Source organism: Podarcis gaigeae (assembly GCF_964106915.1).
Source record: "Podarcis gaigeae genome assembly, chromosome: 17".
Lineage (NCBI taxonomy): Eukaryota > Metazoa > Chordata > Lepidosauria > Squamata > Lacertidae > Podarcis > Podarcis gaigeae.
The window spans coordinates 38,259,635-38,283,836 of NC_139694.1; the positions used below are offsets into that span (position 1 = coordinate 38,259,635).

At 46.9% G+C, this 24,202-nt stretch overlaps 2 protein-coding genes across 4 annotated transcripts in view; one reads left to right on the forward strand and one right to left on the reverse strand.

Annotated features, from left to right (window-relative positions):
- Positions 1-2,376, forward strand: part of BCAP31 (B cell receptor associated protein 31) — a 38,276-nt gene extending 35,900 nt beyond the window's left edge. For both annotated transcript variants that reach the window (XM_083719862.1, XM_083719863.1), the window contains exon 8: positions 1,664-2,376. In XM_083719862.1, the coding sequence (XP_083575988.1) occupies positions 1,664-1,702 (39 nt within the window). In that variant the 3' untranslated portion in view covers positions 1,703-2,376. The remainder of the gene's footprint in view (positions 1-1,663) is intronic.
- Positions 2,377-17,977: 15,601 nt separating this feature from the next.
- SLC6A8 (solute carrier family 6 member 8) overlaps positions 17,978-24,202 on the reverse strand; it is a 36,725-nt gene continuing 30,500 nt past the window's right edge. For both annotated transcript variants that reach the window (XM_083719000.1, XM_083719001.1), the window contains exon 13: positions 17,978-23,772. In XM_083719000.1, coding sequence (XP_083575126.1) covers positions 23,629-23,772 — 144 coding nt within the window. In that variant the 3' untranslated portion in view covers positions 17,978-23,628. The remainder of the gene's footprint in view (positions 23,773-24,202) is intronic.

Sequence of the window (24,202 nt, forward strand, 5' to 3'; positions counted from 1 at the left end):
TTGGCCTTTCTGCTCTACTTAAGTTGAGCACGACCACAGCCCTTCAAAGGGAGAATTTGCAGGGTGGAGGGTGAGGAGGAGGAAGACTGGATTCTGAATGGGCAGCAGAATCCAGAAAGCTATCTGAACCTGTGTTAGCTGGTGATTTCTGGCATCTGCTTAGCTTGGTAGGAGTGTTGTGGGCCGTAGCTGCTGTTAGTTTGCTTTGCTCATGCAGCTGTTTGCCTTCGTGGCCATTCTGGGCAGCTTCCTCCAGCTTTCTCCAGGTTGCATTCCTGTAGGGAGCTGGGTGGTCTTCACCCTCCTTGGGCTGTGTAAGCAGATCCCTCCCCCTTGGGTAGGATTGCAGTGCTAAGGGCTGACTAGTTGGCAGAGAGGCAGAATGTTGCTGCTGCTGCAGCTGCTGTCCCTCCTAGACAATTGAGCTCTGCACTTGGGCACAGGATAGAATTGCATTGGAAGTCCCTGGCCATCTGTGGAGGCTGGGGTGGGGGCAGCATTTCTGCTAAGGCAAAACTGTATTTTCAGAAGGACTGTTGAGAATGCCTATTTGCCCCTCAAGTTGCCATTACTGCGTGGAGTAGCAGAACAGGGCTATCCCTAAGATGATATCCTTTCAGCCATGTGGCTCAGTCTGGTGGAATTTGTGGAGATGTGTGTGTCTCAAGATGCCTGGGGCTAAGACTGAGCTATGAATGGGGAAGTCACCTGAGCCATAAATGCACAAGGCGGCCTCTCTCTCAGCATGCAAACAGCCTTGATTTTTGAGCATCCCTAACTGGTCAGGGTAGGGAATCGCCACTGGCTGCTGTGGAAATACATTCACAGAAGCTGCCTTTCATGGGGCTGGTGCACACACTGACCAGCATTAGGCATGTACAGCACAGAAGCAAAACAAATGCAGCAGCCTTGAATGATGTGCCTAAGAATGAGCAGCTTATGACCTTGCAGAATACAAAGGACAATGGCTTGAATGGAGATATTGCGTCATCGGCCAGCAGGGAGTCAAATCTGTTGTGTACATTTGGGCATGCAAGGCCTTGCGACTTGCTTATTATCTGCCTGAAATGACAATGGACTTGTAGTTCGCTTTCTGCTGCAAAGTGTCCACTTGCTACCTTGCTCTGCTGTCTGCAGAGTTCTGTGAAACTCCAGATCCAAAACTATGTGTCTGCCTTATCCTGCAAAAGTAACAAGCGCAGCATGTGGCAAAGGACAATAAGGAATTTTGTTTCCTGGGAATCTTCACTTAAAGCTGATTTCCAGGCCATAATGGCAGCAACACATGCCTGGAAGTGTGTGTTTGCTGTCCTCTCAGAAGCCAAAGGGGATGACGGAATGAGAGTTCTGTGGCTTGAGCTGTGGGGCCCTTAGTGATGCATAACTTCTGGCTCCTCCCCATAACCAGCACAAAAATAAACCACTTGCAGAATTCAGTGTTATTTACTCGGCTGCAGCTTTTGAAAAGGGGACGGGGGGGGGGGGTAGGTAAGCATGGGGAAACAAGACAACTGTCCCTAAAGCGTGTAAAATGGAGAAGTTAACTGTGGTAAGCCACTTTGCACTGACTTGTCCAAAACGTGGCTTAAAAATACAGTTGAATGAAATAATTCTCCTCTTATATAACGCCATGTTGTTCCCCCACCCTCCTTGTTTCTCCCAGGAGGCCTGCGATGGACCAAGAGACAAGAAAGAAGAATGATTCCCCTGCTGCATATTGGTGGTTCTGGCCAGTCTCCATCTGGTTCTGGTTGCTGTACACTCATGTTTCATGGGGCTGGGGGCAGCCTAGCTGAGCCCCCTCCCCTCACTTTCTGGGCATGGGTTTGGGTGATCTGCTCTTCCACCATTATTTGCTTCTTCCCCGCCCTGCACCCCCCTTCAGTGATATAGCTTTTGAGTGGACGCCTAACTCTCTTTATCCTTGTGCCCCCGCCCCCCCCCCAAATAAAGAGACTGGATGTGAACTTACCAGAACAATACTGCTGCTTGACTGTTTCTCACAGGTGGAGGAGAGGAGGAAGATAAAGTCGTGTCTCTCTGGGGAGGCAGTTGGGGCTGGGCTACCAGGGCCAGAAGCATTTCATGGTGGCGAAGGTTGGCTTGGTCTATTTCAGCATGTGCTCTAAGGCTGTCCTGCTGTCTTTTAGCTGCACTTGCTCCCCCAGACTCTGGGTAGTTTCACTTACTCCATCCAAAGCCTGAAGAGAGCATGAGTGGAGCATTATGTGTGGTGCTTATGTGCTCCTATTGATACCATCTGGCTGTGATGGGGAAGATCTCCCCTGTGTCCGTAATCTCTGTATTTTTTTTATAATATATATTAAGGACAAGGTGTCTGTACAAAGCTTCTCATTAAAACTCTGGTAGAACAAAGCTTTCAGTGTGGCCTCTGAGTGAAATGGGGGTAATGGATTAAAAAAAACAGAGCAAGGGGAAATTGATCTTGTAGTCTTGAATTCTGTGTTCTGGATTAATGAAGAGTGGGGGATGTTTGGGTTCTTCTGATGGGCTAAACCGAAAGCCCCACCCCTGTTGACTTGTTTCTGTGGCAAAAAAATGCCTGCCTTCTGGTCTGCTGGCTCCTGAGTCCCACCCTGGTTACGGTCAAGGTTCTGGTCTTTGTCCTTTTGCACTCAACTTCCGCCTCCTAAGGTCTGCCAAGGACTTGAGCAACAAGTTGCTACTGTGTTCAGTGCCTCACTTGGTGCCAAAACCATGGCCACAGAAGGGTGTCTGTAAGTGGTTTTCCTGGGCAAAGAGAACAATGCACTTAAAAAAGGGGGGGGGGAAGTGAAGAGGGAGCAGGATTTGAGGGAGGAGCGAGTGGAGATGGAGCGGCCCCCCGGGAAGAAAGGAATAGTTTGAAGAATTACGCTGAGGAAGTAGAAGGGTTCTGAAAGAAAGAGAAGAAAGCTGCACAGTCAGGAGTGTTGGAGTTGCAACGTAGATGACAAGGGTCTTCAGGATGAGGGACAGAATGAGACTCAGAGCACTTGTGCCTCAAACGTGCAAGGAGCAGGATGGCTCAGTCATCCTTGAGGCAGGAGCAATCTTCTTTCTTTGGTGATCACTCGTAGCTGAGTAAGATTGTCTTCCATAAACACGCTTTTAACAATGAATCCGTAAGTGACTGTGGAGGCCAAGTCTGGATCCACACGTCCTTCCACAGTGGAGACATAGGTTTCCTGGCAGGAGTTGATCATGGTGAGGATTTGCTAAGCGTGCCTTCCTCTTAGCATGTTTCTCCCTTGCGTCCTGAGTTCGAGTGTCTTCAAAGCCCATGACACCTTTGGTAAAGGCTGTTCTCCAACTGGAGCTCTCGCAGGCCAGTGTTTCCCAATTGTTGGTGTTTATACTACATTTTTTAAGATTTGCCTTGAGGGAGTCTTTAAACCTCTTTTGTTGACCACCAGCATTAGACTTTCCATTTTGAAGTTCGGAATAGAGTAGTTGCTTTGGAAGACGATCATCAGGCATCTGTGTGAGGCAGGAGCATTAAAGTTAAAGGCCTCCTTACCACCCCCAGCGGGTCAGAGGAGAGGTCCTGCTTCTCCCCTCGCTAGCACCAGGTGTTTTTGCAGGGGAGAGCATGTGCCTCCTTGGTTTTCTTGCTGGCTTGCAGACTGACGCTTTCCTCTTCAGTGCTGTAGGACAAGTGAAGAGGGGGTGTGTGTGGAGAAAACACAAAAAGCCCTGCTGGATCAAGAGCCTGTGGCTGGCCAGGTTCTCCTGGAAAGCCAGAAGCTGGGCATGAAGGGACCCCCCCCCCCCCCGTTGGCATGTGGTGAAATTTCTTGTAGGGGAACAGTTGGGACCAGAGGCTCCAGCTTGTGAAGGTGGTGGCGGGAATGTGTGCATGAACATCACACCTCTCTTAAGTCGGGCAGAAGTTTCTCGGGCTTTGGGAAGGAGGCGTCAGACTTTCAATACTTTACAGTGGTACCTCTGGTTGCGAACAGAGGCATGTTCGCGACTTGAAGTGAGCACAACCTGAAGCGCCGTATCTGTGCAGGTGCACAGCACGATTTAGCGCTTCTGCGCATGTGCAAGCAGCAAAACCTGGAAGTAATCCTTTCCGGTACTTCCCAGTCGCTGTGGGACGTAACCTGAAAGAACGTAACATGAAGCAAACGTAACATGAGGTATGACTATACTGTGCTCTAATTTACCAGGAGCATTCAGGGGACTAGCCTAGTCTCCATAATCCACTGACTGCATGCCACTGCTTCCCCTCAAAACACACACACACACACACACACACACACACACACACACAAAAGCTGGTGCTGAACAAAGTTTCTGTGTGTCTCCCTTTGATCACTGCTGTCAGGCATTTTGGGTGTATTCATTGCTCCTCTTCTTGCCCTGTTTTTCTCATAACTATCAGTGTGGCCACCATGTTAAACTTCATTTTTGCACGAGGGAAGCAGCCCAAAGGCCATGTGGACGGCACTACAGGTAGCTGCCCAGTCTTCCAAAGCACACAGCCAAAGTGGAAAGTTTTTGATCTTTTTCTCTCCCTCCCCCTCCCTGCCCCTAGTCTTGAGTTGGTGTTTGTGCACTGGTGGATCTGTTTTCCCAGGCCCTGCCAGGTGATTTATCATGGCGAAAGCCGGATCCTAGCCAGGAGTAACCTTTAAAACGCTCCTTGGGCAGCCTTCCTGGCAGGGCAGTTGAGAGGAGCTCTCAATCGAGGGCCTGTTCTTTCTCTCCCTGTTGAGGGTGATTCTGGCCAGGAGCCTTGGCAGGAGGGAGGGGTCCCCCTGCTTTTTTTAACGGCAGGATGTGTTTTTCCTCCCTCTCTCTGACAAAATGTGTGTTTTTAAAGAACACATTTATTGTGGACAGTGGGGAGTGGGGTTTTTTTTAAACACTCTTCCCTCCACCCCCACCCCAAAAACGTTGGTTCTGAGCGCTGGCTTCCAGCCTCCCCAAACCCAACTTGTCTCTGTTGATTTCTCACATTCAGACCCTGAACTCCTCTGTTTTGGAGCTGCCTCAACAGCTCCCCCAAATTCTTTGATGGCTGCCCCTGACAAGGAGGCTCAGTGTGGTTTGCTGCCCAGCACATGATGACAATCCCAGGGAGGAAGCAAGCCTTGAGCCCTTCTCTTCCAGCTGGCTCAGTTCTTTCTCCTCCCCTATCCCTTTTCCTAGAAATGGGAGTGTAGCTGAACCTCCAGGCTACATTTTAAATTCCCCTACTTGAATCTTGCCTCATTGTGCTGCTTGAGAGAAGGATCATTTGCCCTCTTGCAACAGCTTGTTCTTGGGGGTGTGGGTGGGTGTAGGGAGCCAAAACACACCAAGGGGGCAGGTTTCTATCCCATCTCATGTTCACTGCATCACACTTCTCAGTGCTGGCAGCTCCCTTGGCCTTCAGTTGCCCAGTTTGAGCAGGCTCAAGGCCTGGTGGCATGCAGTCCCTTATTGACATCCGCCCCTGGTGTGCATGTATGCGCCACCTCAATTTTGTGTGGTGTGTTGCTCATGATGCACAAATGTTTGCCCTAGGTCTTATTGCCCACCTCAGTTAGGCCTGCTCTACCTGCAGGCTGTTGTCTGTGTGTCTCCTGCTAGTCCTGACTGAACTGGGAATGAAGGCCAATATAGTAGATGCAAGATTCAGCTTCCTGAACGTCTTTGCCCCCTCCCTACTTCTCTACGCCAAGGGTGGCCAACAAAGGTGTCCTCTAGATGTTGGACTACAACTCCTGTCATATCTGGACAATGGCCGTACTGGTTAGAGCTGAAAGGAGATGGAGTGGAAGAACATACATGTTTCTCCCTCCCTCATTTTATCCTCACAGCAATCCTGTGAAGTAAGTCAGGCTGAGAGACTCCTCACAGTGAGCTGCATGGCCGAGGGGGCATTTAAAACATCTCTCTCAGGTCTTCGTCTGACTGTCTTAACTGGTACACTGCACTCCCTTAAGGATGAAAAACATACTTGGAGTGGTGTGGCAATTTAACACTGTCCAGCTTCTGAGCTGATATTAAATGCCAAATGGCATTCCCCCCGCCCCCGGTTATCCCTGCAGTAATGGGCTTGTGTGGAAACAAATGGGGAAATCTGGGGCTTTATTGTATTTAACAATGGGACAGTAAAGATGGGAGTTCACAGTTTTTCAGTGGGCCTCTTCTGCAGGGGGAAATGTTTTTTTAAATATTTGTTTAAACATTTAAAAGCACAGTGCAGTTGCATGTCATTCAGTGGACCACATGTGTCAACATGCAATTGAGTACTGCAACTAAGATTTCAGGGTGGCATTTTAAGCAGAGCTGACCTTTGTTTCAAGCTGAGGGCTTTGGACTGGAAATCCCACCAACCTTGGCCTCAGCTCTAGCCTGAAGTACTACAGGTGGACTGAATTGCAGGACTGTTGCGAGGTTCTTTCAGCAGCAGCCCCTGGGGAAAATTACGGCGGTTTTAGCAAGGCAGTTTTTCAAATGGGTACGAAACAAACTGCATTCTTGAGGTGAAACAGAACCTGAGTCAGAGCATGAATTCCTCTCTTTGCTGCTACCTCTTGTTTATGAGCGGCTGCACTGCTGCCTAATCACAGCTGTGCTACAATCCTGGATTCTTTTACTTCATATTATTATTATTATGGTGTTTTATACCTTGGAGACAGAGGAGATGGTGGCGGGAAGGTAGTCTCAGGGCCTGGTTTGACAGCATGTGGATCTAAGCAGGCCTGGGCCTGGCCTGTGTCTGCATTGGGCGACCTGCTGGGAACCACATGGAGGCCACTTGTGAGTTCCATGATGGAAGAAAGATGGGATATAAATGTATTGAAATAAAATAGTGGGTTGTCACTCCAGTACATCTTGTCTTTATGTGGAAACCCTGTTTCCCCAGAAACTATTGGAGAAGCTGGAGAAAGGAGGGGCAGAAAACGGCTCATGGTAGCCGTTTGGAATAATGGGATTAGGAAAAAGGCGTGTGCATTTAAAGTTTTGAAAAAGCTGGTGGCGGCAGCCATAGCCATTGGTTCCCTCATGTCTAGTTTGGCTGTCAGAGGGCTTATCTATGCCTACTTTCCCTCCACACTTTCCAGGCACTTTCATAGCCATCCCCCCCCCTTTTTCCAGGCTCATGTCTGAGCTTTAAAGCTGCGTGTCTGAGCACACTTTTTTCGCCCTGCACTTTGCCCGATGAAAACCCTCCCTTTACTGCAGAAATAGACACGAAGCTTTGAAGCGTGAACCTGTGCCTGGAGAGAGCAGGGCAAAAAGTGCGAATAAGCCCAGAGTGAGGGCAAAGGCAGAGTGAGGTGAGCTGATGCGGAATTTCTACAATATTTATTTTTTGAATGGCAAGCAGTGCTTATTCTCCCCACCCCACCTCCCAAAACAACCAGAAATGTCTAGTTCACATTATGAACTTCTCAGGCTGTGAAAATTCCAAGAAGCGAAGGACACTTGCAATGATCCCTACCAGGATTCCTTTGGCATAGTCTTTCCTCAGTAAATGTTAAAGTAAGATGATCAGAATTGCAGGGCTGGCTAAGACAAGAGTCCCACTGAGACCAGTGTTAAGGATCCTCCATTTAACTACCCTCCCTACTAAATAGCCTTTGACACACCTATCCTTTATGAATTTGCCCCAAACCATTTATTTTCCTTTTTAAGAAATCTGGGCTTGTGCCTATTGCCACATTGTGAGGTTTTATATGTCGGAATGGATAAATATTGCCTTTGTTGGTCCTAGGCCTGATGCCATAAACTTCACAGGGTCTTTCTGAGTTCTGGTAGTGTGAGGAGGTGGAGGAGGAACATTTCCATCACATGTTTGTTCTCTCCAAATTTTTTATCAGCCCCTGTAACATTCTCCTTCCTGATTTCTGCATACTGATAACTTAATTTCTTCAACAAAAAGCTGAAGAGTTTAGAGGAAAAATGGCTGTGGCAGTGCCCATGCCATACCTTTAAAGCACATTCTTTCAAAGACTTTTGCAAACTGTACTTTGCTGCTGGGAATTGTAACTCTGTGAGGGGAAAACTACAATGCCCACATTTATTTGAGGGAAAGGATGTGCTCAAATGTGCTTTAAAGGTATAATATGTACGGCAGGCTGTGTTTCTAAAGGTTAGATTAATAGTCCCGATAATAGTAGTGAGGGCAAATTAAGTAAATTGCAGGTAAGCTAGAGAAGAATAAAAACAATGTCAAGGGCTAGTGGCAGTTTCTGATAATAGTGTCAGGTGTCAATTTTGAAGCAAATGTTGAATTCTTGGTTGCAATGGAATTTTTCCCACGCAAGGCTGATCTTACCATGAGGAAGAGTGAAGCCCAGGTAGATGTTTGAATGCCACAAAAGAAGAGTAAATGTTTCTCAGTCTGGTGCTTGGATACCAAAATATCATAGGTGCTGTCTGCTCAGAGTTGGGTGACATTTAGTGTTCTACCTCAGGGAACGAAATACCTTGGCTGGCCTGATTTGCTGTAACCTCCCGTTGTCCGAAGATAATGATCGAAACTAATAGAGTACAGGATGTACAGTTCCCACCTGAATGCCTGAATCATTAAGTTACACCTCAGCACAATGACAGAAATCATCCCATTGGAGCTCTGCGCTGGGAAGAGAAGTTTTAAACCTCTCCTCTTAACACTGTGATGTGGAGGAAAATGGGGTTTGCCAGCCTGATCTGTACTGCTGGTTTGCTATCCTGCCTTAAAGCAACAATATAGCTTGGTTTCAGAATATCCAACAAAGGGGTGAATGAATAAATGTTTGGTAGAGGAGCTAGGGATGCCAACATCTACGTTTGCTTGGCTTCCACTTTGCACAAATGAGTGAATGTATCATAGTAATAGAGTTGGAAGGGATCCTGAGGGTCATCTACTCCAACCCTATGCAATGCAGGACTCTCAACTAAAGCATCCATGACAGATGGCCAACCAACTTCTGCTTAAAAACCTCCAAGCAAGGAGAGTCCACCACCTTCAAACAGAGACCATTCCACTGTTAAACAGCTCTTACTGTCAGGAAGTTCTTCCTGGTGTTTAGTCAGAATCTCCTTTCTTGTAATTTGAAGCCATTGGTTCGAGTTCTACCCACCAGAGCAGGAGAAAACAAGTTTGCTCCATCTTTCATGTGACAGGCCTTGAGATATTTGAAGATGGCCATTATATCTCCTCTCAGTCTACTCTTTTCCAGGCTAAAAATACCCCCTCAACCATTCCTCATAAGGCTTGGTCACCCTTGTCTGTGCATGTTCCACCTTGTCAATATCCTTCCTAATATCCTTAAATTGAAGCACCCAGGATTAGACACAGTATTCCAGGTGTGGTCTGACCAAGGCAGAATAGAGTGGTTCTATTACTTCCCTTGATCTGGACACCATACTTATGTTGATGCAGCCTAGAACTTCATTAGCTTTTATATTTTTTTTCTGCTGCATTACACTGATTCATGTTTGGCTTGTGGTCCACCAAGACCCCTAGATCCTTTTCACATGTACTGCTAGTAAGCTAGGTGTCTCCCATCTTATATTTGTGCATCTGGTTCTTCTTGCCTAGGTGCAGAACTTTGCCTTTATTGCTATTGAAATTCATTTTGTCACTTTTGGCCCAGTTCTTCAACTTGTTAAGGTCATTTTGAATCCCAATTCTGTCATCTTCGGCCTTAGGTACCCCTCCTAGTTTGGTGTCATTGTGAATTTGATGAGCATCCTCCAATTTCTTTGTCCAAGTTGTTTATAGAGACATCTAACAATAATGGGCCCAGGACACAACCCTATGGAATGCTGCCCATGCAGCAACAGTACTGGGGCAGTAAAGACAATAAATAAATCAGAACCTGAAAGAACAAAAACCACTATTCATCTATACTTAACACCAGTTGGGAGCCTACTATGCTGGTCCAGTGTTGGCTTTGGTGATCTGTACCATTTTGTCAGATTAGATGGTAGTAAAAACATGACTTTGGCTAGGGCTCTGGTGTCATAAGAACATAAGAAGAGACCTGCTAGGTCAAAAGCCCATCTAGTGCAGCATCCTGTTCTCCCAGTGGCCAACCAGAGGCCTCTGGGAAACTCTAGCAGGATCTAAGTACAAGAACACTCCCCCTTCCTGTGGTTTCCAGCAACTGGTATTCAGAATCATTAAGGCTGTGCTGGGCCCGGGGGTAACTCGAGCAACACGGTCCAGGTCCAGTCCCGAATCCAAGGGTTCCATGAGGAGACAGTCTGACAGGGTCAAGGCAGGACACGAGGCATGAAACCAGGCAAGGTCAGGCACAGGATCACAGGCAGGTTCTGGCAAATAGCAACATTGCTGCCGCAACCTAGGGCAGGCTCCAGCAGCCTTTTATCTCTATTGGGGTAACGGCCGGTCCTGATTCCCCGGTGACTCACCTCCCTGTCTTGCCCAAAGGCAAGCACTCCTCCTGCGAGTACTCAGGTCTCTCCTCTCAGACCTGAGTCTCTGCAGCTCGGGAGACGTTGGTGGGTTACTAGACCCAGAGGCTTCCTCAGCCTCTCCTGACCCAACTAGTAGTGGAGCAGCTGTAAGTGATTGCCCAGCTGGAGGCAACAAGGTAATCCCCGCATCTGGAGCCAGGGCAGGCTCAGGCCCCTGACTCAGCCCAGCTGGTGCTTGTTGCAGGGGAACCTGTGCAGACTGGGGCTCTTCAGAATCAGGCCCCAGACTTGGTTCAGCTGCCACCTGAAGCAAAGGATCTGGTGCGGAGTGAGACTCCTCTGGCTCCGAGTCCGAGCCTGCGTCCCAGGCCATCACAAAGGCCTCTCAATCTTGAATCTTATTCTTCTCAGCTTATTAGACACCTTGGAGCAAAAGTGGTTCAACAGGAGGCTTCAGCTGGCCACAGATTCTTACTGTATTCTTAACTGTCTCTTTCTTTCTTTGACAATCACTTGTAGCCGAGTAAGATTGTCTTCCATAAACACAGTTTTAACAATGAGTCTGTAGGTGACTGTGGAGGCCAATTCTGGATCCACACGTCCTTCCACAGTGGGGACATTGGTTTCCGGGCGGGAGTTGATCACGATGTGGGTTTGCCAAGTGTGCCTTCCTCTTATCATGTTTCTCCCTTGCGTCCTGAGTTCAAGTGTTTTCAAAGCCCATGACACCTTTGGTAAAGGCTGTTCTCCAACCTGAGCTCTCGCAGGCCAGTGTTTCCCAGTTGTCAGTTTTTATACTACATTTTTTTAGATTTGCCTTGAGACAGTCTTTAAACCTCTTTTGTTGACCGCCAGCATTATGCTTTCCATTTTAAAGTTTGGAATAGAGTAGTTGCTTTGGAAGACGATCATCAGGCATCCACACAACATGACCAGTCCATCAAAGTTGATGTTGAAGAATCATTGTTTCATCACTGGTGATCTTTGCTTCTTCCAGTACACTGATATTAGTTGACCTGTCTTCCCAAGTGATGTGTGAATTTTTTTCAGAGACACCATTGATGGAATCTTTTGAGGAGTTGGAGATGGCATTTATAAGTGTTCCATGTTTCACAAGAATATAGTAAGGTTGGTAGTACAATAGCTTTGTAAACAAGCATTTTGGTTTCCCTGCAAATGTCCCAGTCCTCAAACACTCTGCACTTCAATTGGGAGAAAGCAGAGCTCAGGTGATGCTGGATTTCTGCATCAATGTTGGCCCCTGTGGAAAGATAACTGCCTAGGTAGGAGAGGTGATTGACATTTTCCAACGTTACACCATTGAGTTGGATTGCATTTGTGGTGCTGCAGAGGGGTTATTTTGTACTTGTTGGTGCAGCACTTTGGTTTTTTGGATGTTGAGTGATAGGCCAAGCTTTTCGTAAGCTCCTGCAAAGATATTTAGGATGGTTTCTTAATTGTATTTGCATTTTCACTTAGCAAGACAAACACCCACAGATGGGCATGCTATGATTAACACATGCTGTGTAAAGCTTTTCTGCCTGGGAAGTAGTAGGCCTAAGGATCTCTGTCTTAAAACTAGCATGTACCCCTGTGCTACCCAGAGTGTGTCCTGAAATATTTACAGTTTTAAGACATTTTGTAACCATGAAGGCTAGTAACTTGAGTTTTGGAGCAAGAAACAAAATTCCATGCCCTGCCTTTGTTTAGGGATGCAGGGAGAGGCACAAGGAAGTGCTTATAGCCTGGCAGCTCTTGATTTATATGCCTTGTGCTGGGAGTTGATCAAGTAGAGCAAATGCCAGAGTCCTGGAAGCCTGTAGCTATGCAGCTATTTCAGCACTGAACTCAGCACAAAGTGATAATGCTTCCCTGTTCCCACCTCTTTTACGTAGAGTAAGCAAACTGGATTGGGAGGCAGGGCTGGAGAACTTGTGGTACCCTTGGGATGACCTTGGACTCCAGATTCCATCAGCCCCTATTCCCAGTGCAGGCAATAGTCAAGGATGTTGGGGCTTGTAGCCCATCAAGGACTGGAGATGGCAGTTTGCCCATCCACAAATAGGGATGAGGAAGTGAGAGAGGTCCATCAAAGTGTCTGAGTGGCCCATAAAGCATCATTTAGTTGGTGCCCACTGTTTTCCCCCTGCCCCCTCACCAGTTAAGGATCTCTACCTGTGGGTCTTGCCCATGCCAAGAGCCTTGCAAACCCTCACTCTTTTAAATTAAAGTTTACATCTTAATAAAACAGGATAAAAATTGAACCACTGGTACAGAGTGGGGAAGGTATACATAAAGAGGACACAGATAATAGGGGATCCATCAGAGAGCTGTTAAAGGGGTGGAAGCGAGAGAACAGCATACAAAAACCTCAAAATAACAGGATGAGCATCTAGGTCATGAAAATATTTCCAAGTGAACTCAGGGCTAGGAGAGAGAAAGTTCCTTTCAGGATGATTAGTCAAAAAAGTGATAAAAGCCAGCTGCAAAATCTTCAGCTCTGCATCCCTCGAAGCACTTTCAGGTGATGGCAAGTGAGGTTTGTGACAGAGCTCTGCATACAGCTTTCTTAAACCAAATTGTCAATGGTGGTGCACCAAGTGCTTGCTTCTAAATCCTTTAGCCAGCTCTGTCTTGATCCCACAGTCAAGGGATGCCTCCAGCCTGTCACTATTTTGTGTGAGCCATTTAAACACATACTGGAAATTAAGGTTTGTGAAATTAAATTAAGGTGATTAACACACTCTTGGTGCCAAAGGCACAACAATTATTCTTTAAAATTGCAACAGACCTTTTGCAGTCAGAAATGTGCTGGGGACATGCAGTGAAAAGTGTGTGGTAAATGAATGTTTAATGGGAAGACATATAAATACCCCACAAACAAATTGGGATGAATGCTCATTGTTGTAAAACAGCCCTGCATATGAATCAGAATAAATGTTCAATACAGAGCAAACATTGTCTAATCTCTGCATAAGCTTTGTGAAGTGAATCAGGATGAATGCTTGATAGACGTGGAAGAGCTCCAAGGATACTTTTGGAATACATCCCTAATTATAAAAGTATACTTCAGGAAATGCACATACTTTGCTTCTGCAGAAGCTTGAAAGGTTTGGCGTAATAAGAGTTTTTGGTCTTTCGTGGCTACAGAAACCTCCATCGCATCCAGACATGTTCCTTGCCCATAGGAAGCCACCACCCTCTCCCACCGATCCCATATATCTGCATGTTTGGGTTGAATCTCAAGGTACGCAGAATAACAAAACATTAAGAACAACAACCTGAATGGGGCAAACATAAAACCCCACAAAACAATAATTTGTAAGAAATGCAGGACTGAGCATGCTCCACTGCCTGTACCAGTTACACAGTGTTAACTGTCAGCAGGAAAAGGAAAAGAGGATGAGAAGAGACATTGGCGACCTCCAGCCCTTTGTGGCTTGGAAGGGCATTGCTGGCTGCCTGGAACCCTGAACATCAGCCTTCAAGTTGGCAGACGGTGTGGATCCATGGCAGCATTTTGTTTCAGGTCACACTTGTACTGACGACTTGAAATCCAGCCTGGAAACCACTTTTGTGCCAGTCTATATGCTAACCTTACTTTACTTCCTTATGCTGCTTTCCCACCACCATATTCTCCTGATCTTTGGAGGAGTGCCATTCCTCATAGTTCTCCCCCCCCCCCCAAACAATCCCAGCACAGAATGCAACAGGTATGGGCAGGTTTACCTGTTGAACTCCTGTTTGGCATGGGGATTTTAAAGCCAGAGAATCCTTGCCAAAAAGATGGGCAAGTGGTTGTGATATAGGCCTCAGTGAGATTTGGGGGGCAGGCCTGAGCAGTTGGCCTTTTGGCTGCTCTTTCTGAGCCAGCCTTTCCCTTGGCCTGCCTCTCTTCATCCTGCTGCCGCGGCGTCTGTTTCATCTGCCAATCTTGGCCGTGGGGAAGCTGAGGCAGAGTGGAGACAGAGCTTTGGCTGCTGGAGCATGATGTCTTCCTGAGCGCCAAGCTACTCTCTTTTCTCTCTCACACTCCCTGGCTTCATGGAGCAACAGAATAAGCATCTCCAATCTGTTTATGGTTTCAAGACTTCCAGCCCTGGAGGTGGTGGGGACAAAGGGTGGGGTGTCAGTTTGAGAGCCAAAGAGGCCTTAGCTACGAAACTTGGTATCAGTGTCTTTAAAAGAAGAATAAATAAATTAGTAGAACTTGCTCTGTGCAGCCCAATAGGCTGATGGTTCTTTGCCATTGACAACATGCCTGCACAATAATCATTGGGCTCTGCCCTCGCTAAACTCCACACTGCCTTGGCCAAGTATTTTGACTCGTGTGTATGGCCTAGTTGATCTTGCCAGACTCCCAGGGGCCGAGGTCCTATCACAGAATTGTAGGGTTGCAAGGCTCATCTAGTCCAACCCCCTGCAATGCAAGAATCTCAACTAAAGCATTCATGACAGGTGGCAACCCAACCTCTGTTTGAAAACCTCCAAGGAAAGAGGCCCCACCAATCAAATATTTGAGGAAGCCACCCCCCCCCCCGTTGATGGGCATTGCCATTCAAATGGTGGGTGTGCGCTGTGTCATGTGATCAGTTATGTGGGACAGGGCTTACCTGGGCCCCTCCAATATTTTATTCAAGTCGGCACCCCGTTGCCAGGCTTTGCTCCCTGAGGACTTACTGTTCTATGTAAGAAGAAAGGGAGCCATTTTTAATTACACACACAAATTTCCATGGCAATAATTTCCCTTCTTTCTTTCCCTGAGCTCTATTCCTTCCATGTAGGGGTACAATCCACTGGGAAACTTCCTTTGAACTTACCCTCCCCATAGTCTGCTTTTAATGGAGTTTTTTCAGTAATTTCCCATGGATTTGTAGTTTGGCAGTTTAAATCACCTGCTTTGAAAGCTCTTGCATGTGTGAAATAGGGAAGGTGCTAGTCCTCATGACTTATGCAAATATATTCAAACAGGTGCCAGATGTCATGGGCTGTTTGGATGCAGAGGAATGGGGGGAGGCACCAGCTTGGGAACCCCCAGGGGTCATCATAATGATTTATTACGGTCAAAGACCAGCTTGAAAAGCACAACTGGGACAGCTTCCACAAGAATAAAATATACATTTTAAGCAGTGTACAATAACAGCTTAAAGATTAAAATCTAAGATAAGCTCATAAACACATAAGACCTAAAGATTTGGGCTACCATACAAATTGGCCCTGACACCCTGGAGGCCGAGGATGAGTGGACAGAGGGAGAAGATTGGGAGGAGGAGGTGGCAGAAGCTGAAGAGGCAACAGGGCTTAGTGAGAAGGGAGAGACTGTGGCAGAGAGAAGTCCAGGTGCAGAAGCAGAAGCTGGAGCAGGAGGGGGGACAAGAGAGATCAAGAGGCAAAGATGAGTTAGGCTGGTGCAGAAGCATGGGTGCGTCCCCCTCCCAATGGTGTGCAGTGAAACTTTTTCACAGAGGAACAATGAGGGCCAGTGGCACCAACTTGAGGGGGTGATGTCGCATGTGTGATGTCCTGTGTGTATGCATTGCACCTCCCTCTCCAAGCTGAGCAGAAGCTTCCAGGGCTTTGGGAAGGAGGCATCCAGCCTCTGACAGGATGCTGCAGCCCTCCTGCCAGGTGGGCTTTGGGAAGGTTGTGGAAGAGCTCTTGGATCCCGTTGGAGCATTGCACCTCCCTCTCTAAACCGGGCAGAAGATTCCCAGACTTTGTGAAGGAGGCATCAGGCTTTAATACTGTAATACTCTAATTTACTGGGAACATTCTGGGGGCAAGCCTAGACCCCTAGTCCACTGCTCCCTCCTACTGCAACATGCTCCCCTCCCCACTGGTCTCCCAGGGCTAGGGAAGGGCATGAAGCGGGAGGAGCAAAGTCAGGCACGCCAGTGCAGTCTCACTGTGCACTGTGTGGAGGGGAGGAGACTTAGGCATCTGTGGAAAAGCAGGCAACCTTCCAAAGAAGAGTGGTTGTGCTCATAAGCCTGGCACTCCTGAGCAGATCCTGTTTCTTCTGATAAAGAGTTAACTTCACTTGCTCTGTGTGATTTATTGCTGGCTCACTTCTGACACCAGCAGCCCTTGTCCTTTTCTAAAGTGAAAAGTTCCAGATCTAAGCCTACCTGGCAGCAACTGGCCCAAATCCTGTATGTGAGAGAGAGGTGGGCTAGTCAATAAAAGTACAGGTAATGGTGTTCTGGTCCTGCTGAGACCTTTTTCGTTGTTTGCATTTTCCTGGGTTGACTCCAGTTGTGTAGTACTTCTGGGCCTTTCTTTGTAGGATTTCCAGGGCTTCTGGGGCTCATGGCCTACTTCTAAAAATAAAGCACACGCACGCGCACACACACACACACACTTTAATGTGTCTCCTAACTGATCTTCCTTGTAGGATTTGTCTTCCAAAGCAACTACTCTATTCCAAACTTAAAAATGGAAAGCATAATGCTGGTGGTCAACAAAGGAGGTTTAAAGACTGTCTCAAGGCAAATCTTAAAATATGTAGTATAAACACTGACAACTGGGAAACACTGGCCTGGCCTGTGAACGCTCCAGTTGGAGAACAGCCTTTACCAAAGGCATCCTGGGCTTTGAAGACACTCAAACTCAGGATGCAAGGAAGAAATGTGATAAGAGGAAGGCATACTTGGCAAATCCACACCATGATCAACTCCTGCCCAAAAACCAATGTCCCCACCATGGAAGGACGTGTGGATCCAGAATTGGCCTCCACAGTCACTTACATACTCATTGTTAAAAGCGTGTTTATGGAAGACAATCTTACTTGGCTACGAGTGATCACCAAAGAAGAAGAGACTACTTCTACCTACATTGGCGATGGCTTCTGACTCACTCCCTATCAGAGAGAGAGACTACAACAGGTAGGGAAAGTTGGGTTGTTTTAAACTTTCCAAAGAAGAGAAGGCCAGGGATGGGCCCTGAGGCAAACAGCCAAGCTTTCCCTTTGCTTCCAACACCCTGGAGACCTTGACATACAATGTGGCATAATGTTTATAGAGTGCCGGACTGGAACCTGGAGTACCAGGGTTCAAATCCACACTGAGCCATGAAGGTGACTGGGTGACATTGAGCCAGTCACTCTCTCTTGGTCTAACCTACCCCACGTGGCTATTGTGAGAACTAAAAAACAAAACAAAGAGCTGATGGGGGAAAGAGCCATGTACTGTATATGCCTCAAACTCCTTGGAGAAAAGGTGGGGCAAATATCTGGGGTCCAAGGTTCAGAGCCAGAGTCCTCATAGTCCTGCTTCTTGACCACTCCTTCATGCTTCCCAAGTGATTTTCCCTGGCATGGCCATCACCTGCTCTCCCTTCCTCACACCTTCCCTGTTACTACAAATCTCTCTCTCCAAAGCTTTGTCATGAAGTGGTGAAAACTGTATCTCATGTTATAGATATCTATAGCCTCCATTTTGAGCAGCCTTTTGAGTTCCCTGCATGCAGAATTTTGATTGGCTGGGTGCTGTGTGTGTGTGAAAAATTCTGTTCATAACCCAACAAGGGAACTGGTGGGTTTATGAGCAGAATTCCTCCCTCTTTCCCCCAACCCGAGCTCCCCACAATAAACAAAGACACATTCAGCTGGAAGATCAGGGTGGTTCCTTTTATTGCTATGTTCCATGATAAAGTTAGCACAAAAATCACAGACAGTATATAACCTGCACTGGGCAGGACTTGAGGGGTAGGAAGCGAAGGAGAAGGTCTGAGACAACACTGGCATTGAGACAACACTGGTGGACTTAAAGCTGAAACCCTGGAAGACTGTGTTTGGGTTCTCCCATGGCTCTGGCGATGCAGGCGTGAGTGTGCATGCAAGAAGATGGAACAGTTGCTCTCCCAGTGAAACCTGGCCCTGAGCAGATGAGACTTCTGATAGCCACTCGCCCCTCAATTTGCAGGAGGCTGCTGGGCAGACACTTGGCACGTTCACAGATCTGGAACATCTTAATGATGGCAGCAGCAGGAGGAGGAGGAAGAGGAGGAGGTGGTGGTGTTTGGAAAACCCCTAATTTTGGGCCCAGTTGCAAGAGAAATAACTCTCACAGTTATTATGGAAACTGGAACTGGTGGAACTGGTTGGCATTCTCAGGCTTAAAGAGCACAGTAGTTATTTCATCCTCAGAACTAACCATTGTTAGCAAAACAACTTCTCACCTCCTAAACCATGTTGACATTCCCCATCACCAGCCATTCAAGAGTGGAAAGCACTGGGTTCTTGGGTCCTATTGCCTTTGCTCTGGCTTGCAAATTTGTAAGGGAAACACAAAGGGGTGTAAAAATCCTGTGCAATAGCTCAGAATGTCAGGAAAAGTGGTCTGCAGTCTTACGATCAAAAGCAAAAAGAGACTATTTAGATCATTAGCATAGGCCAGCAAATTCCTCTCCAATCATTATATGAGTAAGGCAGTTGCATTTATCATCACTTAGGAAAGGTGGTTTTCTTTGGTCTGGGACAGACAGGAAATCAATGGCCCCACTTTGGCAATCTGTGCCAGAAGCTAATGGCCTTTGAAAAATGAAGAAAAATCTGGCCAGATTTCAGCCCTTCCATCCATCAGGAATCCCAGGACTTCCATCTGCTTTATCAAAGGGTTAGTTGTTACTTGCAGCGTGGGGTGGGGCAGAGGTTGTTTTCAGGAGATGAACAGGAGAGGCTGTGTTACATAGCTAAGCGGTAATAGGGGAGAGATGAAGAACCGACAAGAGCCATTACAAGGGGGAGGGGTGTTTGGCAAAGGATATGCAGCTCCTAGGTCAGGTGAAAAGCTCAGCCCCAACCAAAAACCAGTACATAGTCCAGAGCTGGGAAAAGAAGTTGTCCCTGATCCCCTTACCCAAATTGCAATGTACATAGGCAGGAGGTAGGGACCAGGAAGGATGGACCATAGCAGGGAGCATGACCCAATCTTCAGCTGGCCCAAACTGATTAAGAATGATAACTCCCATCTATTGATTATTTCCCAATGTCCTACGCTAGGAACCTTGGTCATTAGCAGCAGAATATGATTCAGAAAGCACAAGGTGTCTACAGAGTCCCAGCAACTGTTGGGTTAACACCCAGAGCAATCTGTGGCAAGATGTTTTAACACCTGCAGAGAGAGTAGGGCTGGACCAGGGGGCATGCAAGATTCCTCAGAAAGAAAGAATCAACAGACTTGCTGGTAGGACAGTGGGGTGGGTGGAGAGAATCTAAATTATCTCCTGGAAATGTACAAACAACTCTTGAGATCCAACCAGCTCTGCACCAGCACCTAGTTCCATTCCAAGGTGGTGTTCACTGCTGAGTGAGTCCCTTTGTTATTTAAATTTGTGTTTCTTAATACAATATTCCCTCTTCTTCCCATACAGAGTGTTTTGAAAGATTTGCATTTTGTAGCCAGTTAGCAATGCATGAAGGCTTCCTCTTCCAATAATTACTGGGGAATGGGGGCAGGGAGAGAAGCTATTGTTTCCATTTGAGGAGTGGTGGTAGAATAATTAAAAACAAAACAAAACAAAACAAATTCTACCCCACTTATACAGTGCTCAGACTAAAGTTTATGTGGTTGTGTGTGCATGCAAAAACATTTAAAATATTGAAAAGATGCTGTTTTAAGAATTCATATAGGCAAGTGTGTGCAAAATGCAGAATGGGAGTCCATGTTAATAAAGGTTGTTGAACCTGAGCAGCCATGAGCATAAGAAATAGGATTGTAAGGTTTAATTTTAGGTGCTGAGGGCAGATTTTGGTTGCTGGGACTGAGAACAAACTGCACATGTCTTTTGAGGCTATTTTGGCTCTGATGCTGTGCCATAATAGGAAATGATAGAGGAAAGCATTAAAATATGACCTTTCATTCGAACAGGGAGTCACAGATCTTATACTTACAATGCAATACACATCTCAAAAAGGCACCTATATTGAGATTTTGGTAACATGCAAATATATTTAAAACGAATCATTCAAAAGGCATGTGATTAAACAACTGAGAATTCCATAATCAGCAGAAGTTTAAAAGCAAACAACTTGATACAGGAGGAGGTGGAGAAGGTTTTCCAAAGTGCTTGCCCAAATAAAATTTGCTGGTGTTAAAGAGCATTTTGTTAAGAATTGGCAAATTTGTTATGTTGGCAAATCTCCTGCACATTTCAGGAAAGAAATTGTATGCAACTTGCATGTAGAATGTCATGTTTAACAACTGGTATTCTGCTGTGAACCCAGCAAGATGAAACACGTGTAATCAGAGGCATTCCTAGGCTCCCTTGCACCCTTGGCAAAGAGGTTCACCGAGGCACCCTGAGGAGTCGACATGCCATGGCTGGCTGCCCAGAGTAATGGAGGAGCGGCCCAGGGAGTGTGCAGATGGGCAGGGGGGCTCCTAGACACTCTGAGACAGTCAACAGGTGTGAATTTTGCCTCCCTGGGCAAGGGCCAATTTAAGTGACCTGTAGGTATGTCTCTGCGTGTGACTTGTCAGATGTGGTCCACAAGAACATTGCATGCTTTTTCTTGCTTGAAAGAAAGCATAACCACTTGAGTTCTGCTGGATTGGACCTCAGGTCCACCTTAGTCCAGCATTCTGTTTTCAACAGATGGCAGGCAGATGCCCTTGAGATGCTCACAGGCTGCTCATGAAGACAACATCCCTCCTCTGCTCCTCAGAGTGTGCAATTTAAAGGTATACAGCATGTGACCATGGAGGCTCTGTTTAGCTTTCTGTGCAGGAATTTTGTCATGCTAGGAGGTGGTACCTATTCTGTGAAGTATCAGTTAACACATTAAGTGCATGTTATACATTAGGAGTGTAGACAAAGCAAGCTAAACGCAGCAGAGAATGGAACAAATCACTCAAGTCTTGGCTAGTGCAGCGAACACAGTGTAACCCTCATAATCCTGACCACATTTCCTCCCCCACTGTTATTTGCTACACTGACATCCCTCCCCCACCCACTCCACACAACCCCCCCCCCTCGCTACAATTTCCAAACACCCCAATCCCCTGTAGCATGAGGTTGGCTTGTTATGCAATTTAATCTCATTATATATATATATATATTTATATGTATGTATTTATGAAACAAATATAGACATAATATTTATAATTTTGTCACAAAATAAAATTCTGTGATTTCTCTCTCTTTGTCTCTGCTTTTTTTTACAACCTGCAGAAATATTAAGAAAATTAGATATTTCTCTTTCTTTTATAAGTGCTTCCATTAAAAATATACACGCGAGAAGCTTTTTGTACTGTTACAGTTATGCTTGTTTGAGATATATGTATAAGTATGTGAGTTTATCACTCTCTCACACACACATATACTATATCTTACTCTGTCATAGAAAATGTGCAAATTAAAAGCGTAGCAAACATATTTTTTTTGAGGGAGTGTGGGAGGAGAAGCTAAGCATAGAGGGATACCAGCTACTTGTTTCAGAGACAGGAAACTGGTCAGATCCTGTCAGGCAGGGTTAAGGGATTTTGAGTATAATCTTGACTTGGACACACAGGACACCTGGGTTCCTTATCTAAGTTAAGGGAGAATTCTACATGTTGTCTCACCCCACCGCACTCCAGCAATCAGGAAGACAATTCCCACAAATCATTTCACAAGTTGGATTTCAGAGTCTTGACTGCCCCAGCGCTCCTTAAGATACACTGGCGCAAGGGGTGGGGCACCTGCAGAAATGTTGGCCATCGAGAGCCTCCGCCTCCCACGGTTGACATGCTGTTCCCGCCAATCAGCTGTGTGGGCACCAATGAACGTGGGTTTCCACTATTTGAGAGCACATCTAAACCTCAAAAAGGGACCCCCGTAGTTGTCACATGAATGACCCAAACAGTGAACCTGGAGCAGCCAGCAAGTGTACGCAGCCAATCCCAGTGCCTTGACCATTGTACCTAAATGGTGCCCAAGTTTGCAAACACCTGTCTGTCAGGTTCAGACTTTACATTCTTAGGTGTATGCCCCAGAAATGTAGCACGTGAGGGAGTCTAGAGGCTGAGGCCTGCTGCACTTTCCCCTTGATCAGTCTGCCATGTCAGAATAATAGAGTGACTTAATAGCAGGGAGCCTTAGGAGGTGTTGGGAACGTGCAGAAGGCCGGAAATTTAGGTTTGTTCTTTGCAGGGGAAGACAGAGGGGTTGGCAATACCTCAGAGTGAGTTTGAGGAAACTTTCTAATGCTATTAAACACAGTTTCCCACAAAGCGCTCCAAAGATTTATGACATATTGTGGCAGAGATTATGCCAGGGTTTGCTTCTGAATCAGATGCTGGTATATCTGAGAGCAGTTCTGTGCACCTGGGCTTAATGCATGGGAGAAGTCAGGGGCATAAAAGAGTTCCTTTGTGCACTGTAAACCTCAGCCCAAGGGCCTGGTTGCGGCTGGTTGCTTTACAAAACGCTTCTGTTGGGGCAGAGGAATGGGCTTCCCGTAACACTGTGACTGGTGAAGGAAGTGGGCTCAAGGAGGGCAGACATTATGCCTTGCCTCCCCGTGGGGACGGCAGGGCTATTCCACACAGGCCATTGGAGGCAGGGAGGGGTACGTTTTCCACCTCAACGCAATAGGGACCCAGCTGCTCACCACAAGCTGCTGTATATGGCTCCCCCACTTGCCACTGTGGGTCGCACCCAGGTGTCCTGGTCCACAGCACCCCTTTTTAACCCCTTCCTGCTTCTTTGGACTGTCTCCTCTCACAGAGCAGGAGTGGAACCCAGGCGTCCTGCATCTAACCCGTTAAGATCCCAGAGACTCTGGGAATAAAATTCCAGGACTTCTGGATCCCTTTGGGTGGGAGGGAATTCTCCCTCCTGTGTGTTTGGCTAAATATAGATAGGTAAGAGATATATAATGCATATATAGAAATTTAAAATATTTTATCTTTAAAAAATAACTTCTTTTTTAAAAAAATGTAAATCTAAGGCTCTCTCTCCCCCCCCCCACTTCCCTCCCCCACCCCCCACCCATATGGCCTTTAGGACCCCCACCCTCCACTCAGAGATCTGAGGGGCTGGCTCTCCCTCTCGCCCAGTCGGGCTTCATTCTGGCCCCTGAGAGGAGGAGGTGGGAAGTGAATAAAGAACCAGCAATACCTTTCCCCCCAACAAGCAGGGAGTGCCACCCCCCATTCCACGCATGGCAGGTGAACTGTATCCCTCCCTCCCCTCCCCCCCCCAATGGCAGCCAGGGGTTGAGTGGCACAAAGAAAGGGCGCCTCTTGTTGTGGGAGAAGAGTGGGCAAGCATTGGTCACATGACGCTCTCCAGGATGACTGCCTTGCTGCCCCCATCGGAGGCAGGAGTCAAGGTGGTCAGAACGCCAAATTCTGATTCAGGCACCTTGTATTCCAGATGGTGCAACCCCCAGATCGGCTGGGTGAGGTGGTGCCAGCGCTGTTGAGTGGAGAGAAACAGACAGTGAAGACCTGTATAAACTCAACAAATGCATGCTTTTTTGCACATAATACATTCTCTGTGCCCTTTACTACTAGGGACATCGACAGTCTCCTAGCCAATGCCCCCAGCAGAACACTAACCTGACATGGCATTCACTAACCTGACTCTCTCTCTCAAAGGATGGCCAAGGCTTCAGCAGTGCTCCTCTCTTCCTTGGCCCTTCCCACCACCAACACCTAATCTTAAACACACTGTGCTTATATTTTCTCTTAACTTTGCAGAAGTTGGAATGTTTCTGTACTTCCCCTATCATGTCAGCAGAAGAGTGAACAGCTACAGAAGACTCAAAGTAACTTCAACTCAAGCCAGAGCTCTCAGAGCAAATTGTTACGGTGGCAGCAATCCCTGCAGTATCCCTTCTCAGTAT